At 45.7% G+C, this 5,265-nt stretch overlaps 1 protein-coding gene across 1 annotated transcript; it reads left to right on the plus strand.

The window, feature by feature from the left end:
- The first annotated feature begins 845 nt into the window (after positions 1-845).
- Positions 846-3,805, plus strand: pxmp4 (peroxisomal membrane protein 4). Its single transcript, XM_010904460.5, has 4 exons — positions 846-1,015; positions 1,402-1,464; positions 1,956-2,154; positions 2,398-3,805. The coding sequence occupies exons 1-4, from the start codon at positions 903-905 to the stop codon at positions 2,665-2,667; spliced, it is 645 nt and encodes a 214-aa protein (XP_010902762.1). The 5' UTR covers positions 846-902; the 3' UTR covers positions 2,668-3,805.
- Positions 3,806-5,265: the final 1,460 nt, after the last annotated feature.

Consider the following 5,265-nt stretch of genomic DNA (forward strand, 5'->3'; position numbering starts at 1 on the left):
CTCTGGTCTTTGTGTCATTTATTATGAAAGACGTTCATGTAAATGTTGAGTTTGAATTAAAACACACCTCACATCTCGGTCACCCGGGAGGAGCTCAGAGTAGAGCCGCTGCTCCTCCACATCGAGAGGGGTCAGCTGAGGTGGCTTGGGCATCTGTTTCGGATGCCTCCGGAACGCCTTCCTGGGAAGGTGTTACAGACCCGTCCCACCGGGAGGAGACCCCGGGGAAGACCTAGGACACGCTGGAGGGACTATGTCTCCCGGCTGGCCTGGGAACGCCTCTGTGTCCCCCCGGAAGAGCTGGAGGAAGTGTCTGGGGAGAGGGAAGTCTGGGCATCTCTGCTTAGACTGCTGCCCCCGCGACCCGGCCCCGGATGAAGTAGAATTAGATGGATGTATGTATGTATGTATGTATGTATGCACATCTCACTTTGAATTTGAGTTCATCTAGGATCAGTCAACTTCTGAATTTTGCTCTGTGTTATTATGCCTCTGAGCCAGAATACATCCAATTTATGCAAAGTTTACATAAGAATATATTTTGTGAACACTGAAGATAAGGTGATATGGGGTTTTTAATATACTGGGGGGGGGGGGGGGTGAATGATCTTGCAGTAGGCCAACCCCAACCAATCAGGGATAGAAGATGACCTCTACGGGTAGGGACTGAGTGGAAATGTATTAAAATATTTTTTAACATGAGGCAACTGGAGGATTTTTGTGTTTGTCGTTTATGGACATTTATAGATATACATAGATCGCGTTATTAAGTACACGTTTGGCCTCTAACTGAATAGGAACCGAAATGCACGTCTATCGTCCCGTGACAGCCTATATTTGTGCTGCACCCAGGCTCTAGGTTTTGCGTCGCATTCTTTTACGACCCCCGACACAAAGTCGACATGTCAGTTCCAGATCTATTCAAAACTCTTCTGTACACGATTAATAATGTATTACAGCAAGAAAAATACAAAGCTGCGCTCGCAGTGATTAAAGGATTTCGAAATGGTGCTGTGTGAGTTCTGTTTATGTTACTTTTCCTCTGCTTGCTGTCTAAAGTTGTAAACGACCCTTAGTGGAGCTGGTTAGCTGTCGTCGTATTGTACTTGCTGAACCTGTAAGCTGTTACATTATGAAGTTTAATTTATGTTAGCTGCTATGGACTTTGTTTTGTTGATTTTTTTTTTTTTGGGGGGGGGGGGGGGTGTCGAGCTTCAGTACAATACACAGTTCAGTACTATCACGCCAAACTACTAGACATTACAACTGCAAGCTAGCTTCTTTGCTAACTCACTGGTTGGACCTTGCTCACTTAATGTTTAAGTTGACTGGCCTGGCCAGGCCATATCTCAGTTTTAAATCATTAACATTGTAGACATACACCTTCTCTCTTCCACACAGTTATGGAGTGAAAATCCGTGCACCCCACGCTCTTGTCATGACTTTTCTCTTCAGAGGTGGAAGGTAAGAAGTACCTTAAACACAGTTCTAAATTCCCTACCCATTTAACCATGTCATTCAAAAACTAAGCTGGATACGACAGGCTGCCGAGGGGCACAGCTGACCAGGTCATCGCCTCACTGTACAGCTGCACCATTGCAATCAGCAGTTCAAATCTTGGTCACGGCACTCCAACAGAGGGCGGTGTGTATTGGCTCAGCACCGTCTGGGATGGATTTGTATGGTGACTGACAGTGCCTTGTTATAATTTGGGACTTGGGCTTAAAGCATGTACTGTAGCGACCAGCAAACACTTCCTGGTTGAGTGAGCCTTGCGATAAAAAGCAAAACGGCTTGGCGAGACGTACACACGTCTGAACCTTCTGAACCCACTGGGGAGGAGGTTGTGATGAGGCAAGCCCAAGGCAATGGTTATATAAAAAAACATGAATAATAATTGTTTGTGCTCTGTTAACAATAGACAATGCCTCCCCTCCCTCTTTTCATATGCAAAGCCTGAACGATAAACTGCGGGCCATCGCAAAGGCCACATTCCAGCACTCGCGCAACCTGGCCTGCTTTGTGTTCACGTACAAAGGACTGCAGGCTCTGCAGGAGAGGATCCAGGGAAAGTCTCTGCAGTCCCAGTCGTTCTTGGCCGCTTGCCTTGGGGGCTGGCTGGTGTTTGGAGAAAACAATAACATCAATAGCCAGGTAACTTTGGTAACCCAGAATCGCAAAAACCGCATGTTAGTTCAAAGGGGCTGGAGGTATGACATTGAACGAAGTGCAATGTAGTCTCCGGCAAGTTGGTGAGCCCATTTTTGTCTTTTCTCTGAAATTCAAAACATGCCAGGTGTAAGTGAAGTGTAATTCATCCAGATTAGCCAGATTAATGAAGGAGCCAATACGTTGTCCTTCCCAATGAAATGTTCCTCCTTGTCGTCCTGCCTCTAGATCAACATGTACCTGCTGTCTAGGATTCTGTTTGCCTTGTCTCGCCTGGCTGTGGAGAGGGGCGTTCTACCTCAGCCCAAGCGGGACCCCTTCCCTCTGTTTGCCACCCTGGTGTGGGGCGTTGTGCTCTGGCTCTTTGAGTACCATCCCCACACCCTCCAGCCGTCGCTGCAGTCCTCCATGAACTACCTCTACCACGACAGCAACGTGTGGCACGACATCTCAGACTTCCTCGTCCGCAACAAGCCAAGGCCCGTCGCTCCGGAGTGAGCTGGACCTAACACGAGCTCTGTGGCTTCAGGATGGAAAGCGGACAGTATGACGGACTGTCGAGCTGCAGGCATGGGGAAGTATTAAGTAGGAGTGATGTGCTTGGATCAGTTTTTCCCTTTAGTTAATAATAAGATGTGCAGCGGGAGATCTGATCGGACATCAGCACACTTTGTCAATGATGGCACTGATTCTCTGCCATGTTCACAATCAAGACTGTGATTTGCATAACCTTAGAGGAACTACATATATTTTTTAATGAATGTTAGCTTTTGTAACATGTCATGTGCTCTGAAATCTGATAATGTAAAATAACAAAACCTGAAAAGGTATGTAGGGGACAAGCGCTCCTTGTCAATCTAGAACTGCATCAGGTTTTTATATACAGACGGTGGCCAGTTTATCACCGGTATGAATCCTCCTTTGCCTCCAGAAAACCCTGGATTATTTGATGCATGGATTCTACTGAGTGTCTGGGATCAGAGTTAGGACCAGCCTGTGAAGTTGGCACCAGGCAGAATGGGTCCAGTATCTGACTATGCCATCGGCCAACGTGGCTCATCGGGTACGAGAGTTTGTTGGACCAGTAATTTGTAGGAAAGGTTGTTGGTCCTGTGCCACCCGAGTCTGCAGCTTCCTGTCCGTAGCTGACCGGTCGTGGGTTGTCACTTTAGACATCGTTGTGCATGGGATACTAGCGACGATGATCGCACCCCTGCTCCCTCGTTTGGCCCACGGCTCTGTCAAACAGCGACTGAACGCCTGTATGCCTGCTTTATAGAGGAACCATGGCCGTGTGTGTGTGTGTGTGTGTGTGTGTGTGTGTGTGTGTGTGTGTGTGTGTGTGTGTGTGTGTGTGTGTGTGTGTGTGTGTGTGTGTGTGTGTGTGTGTGTGTGTGTGTGTGTGTGTGTGTGTGGGCTTGATCCTATCCATGTACTGCCGATAGTTTCTTTCTTCTTCCCAATTTACTCACTGCACTTGATTCAGAGGTTTTATGGGGTGAAATTACAATGAGCCCATGGCAGTGTGCCATCGTTTTAGTGTACCGTTCTTAAGTCCCCAACTAATATTGAAATTATTTGTTTCTTACAAAATAATTTTCTTAGGTTGTTTTCAATTTCAAATAAATAAACAAATGTTCTCATCTGCTGTCACAAGGTTTTCCTTAATGTGTGTTTATCGTCCTCATCCAGTATTTGGCAATCATATACTACTGTGACAATCCTTACTTGTTTCTGGTTCAACTCATTGTGGTCCTGGGCCATTGAAGGAACATCTAGCTGACCCGTCAGTGTCGAGCGGGGTGAGCTCGTCAGCAGGGATTTCCTGGTCCCATGGCATTCTAGTAGCTCCCAAAGCGGCTTGGATGCTGCAAACAGGTTGCCCAGTGAGTCAGCATGCACTCACATATTTACCTACAGGACTTCCTGGTTGAAAAAGCACTGTGGAAAAGGGCATGACAGCTGGGCACTGATACCTGTGAGGGAGGTTTGATGTGATCTTCAACTCTACCGAATTTGTTGTGAATTAAAAGAGGCCCGGGAATACTCTTTAGTTCCACTAAACAAAGTTATGTTTAGCATAGATCACTTCTGAAGTAGATTTAGTCATCTTCATCTGTATAAAGTAATGAAACTATAATGGATTATACTTTTAAAAATACCCTTTAATAACCGGATCTAGCTTCTGAAATGATATGACTTGAAGCCCAAACATGTTTCTGTGACACAAATTAACACGCTTTTATACAATTGGTGGTGATGACTTGAACTTAGAAATGACATTTTGGACCAAGCATCCTCAGGAGCTGCATTCGGAGCAGCTAAGGCATCTAATTGTGATAATTCGCGGCTGGTAGATGTAGGAATCATGTAGTAAACCCACGGCCGCACGAAATGCGACAATTGTATTGTGTATGCATCGTTTTGTTGCAAGCACTTTGCATATCACTACGCATTAAGCCTGAATATATCAAACTCGTAGCGTTGCGCCGGATGTCATTCATTGTCAATGGAGCCATCTGAAAAGATGCGTTTCCAAATGCGATGCTGCATTGCGGTGCGTTTAGTTAAACGCATGCGTTCAATATTTTCAACTGGTGTTGTTTTACTGTCGGGGCGGTACGACGGAAGTTCAAGTCCCCAATGAAGGGAGTACGTGGCACCGATCGAATGGCACATAGCATGATCACAGAACAGGTGCCATAACACTTCCTCCACCATGCTTCACAGAATAGTTTATTTGTATTTTTTATGTATCCTTTATTTAACCAGGTAGGCCGATTGAGACAGATTCTCATTTACAATGGTGACCTGGCCGAGACAAAGCCCAAACGTGCAGGACAGCATACAGTTACACAGAGTACAAAAATACAAAATGAAGTAGAGTCTGTAAGAGGTGCCATAACACTTCCTCCACCATGCTTCACAGAAGAGGTGGTATGCTTTGGCTCATAAGCAGATGCTCACCTTCTCATTACTCCTCCCTTCCCATCTTTCTTTTAAGTCGCTGAGGGTTTACTGATCTGGCCAAGAAAGGGTTTTTATTGAACTGGGAAATAATTATTCTGTCATCCACCTCAGATATCTTTTGTAGTC

Source organism: Esox lucius, chromosome 17 (assembly GCF_011004845.1).
Source record: "Esox lucius isolate fEsoLuc1 chromosome 17, fEsoLuc1.pri, whole genome shotgun sequence".
Lineage (NCBI taxonomy): Eukaryota > Metazoa > Chordata > Actinopteri > Esociformes > Esocidae > Esox > Esox lucius.

Coding starts and splice junctions, on each gene's coding strand:
- pxmp4 (XM_010904460.5), top strand. CDS start 903: ATGTCAGTTCCAGATCTATTCAAAACTCTTCTGTACACGATTAATAAT. Junction 1,465..1,955: donor TTTCTCTTCAGAGGTGGAAG/GTAAGAAGTACC, acceptor TCATATGCAAAG/CCTGAACGATAAACTGCGGG. Junction 2,155..2,397: donor ACAATAACATCAATAGCCAG/GTAACTTTGGTA, acceptor TCCTGCCTCTAG/ATCAACATGTACCTGCTGTC.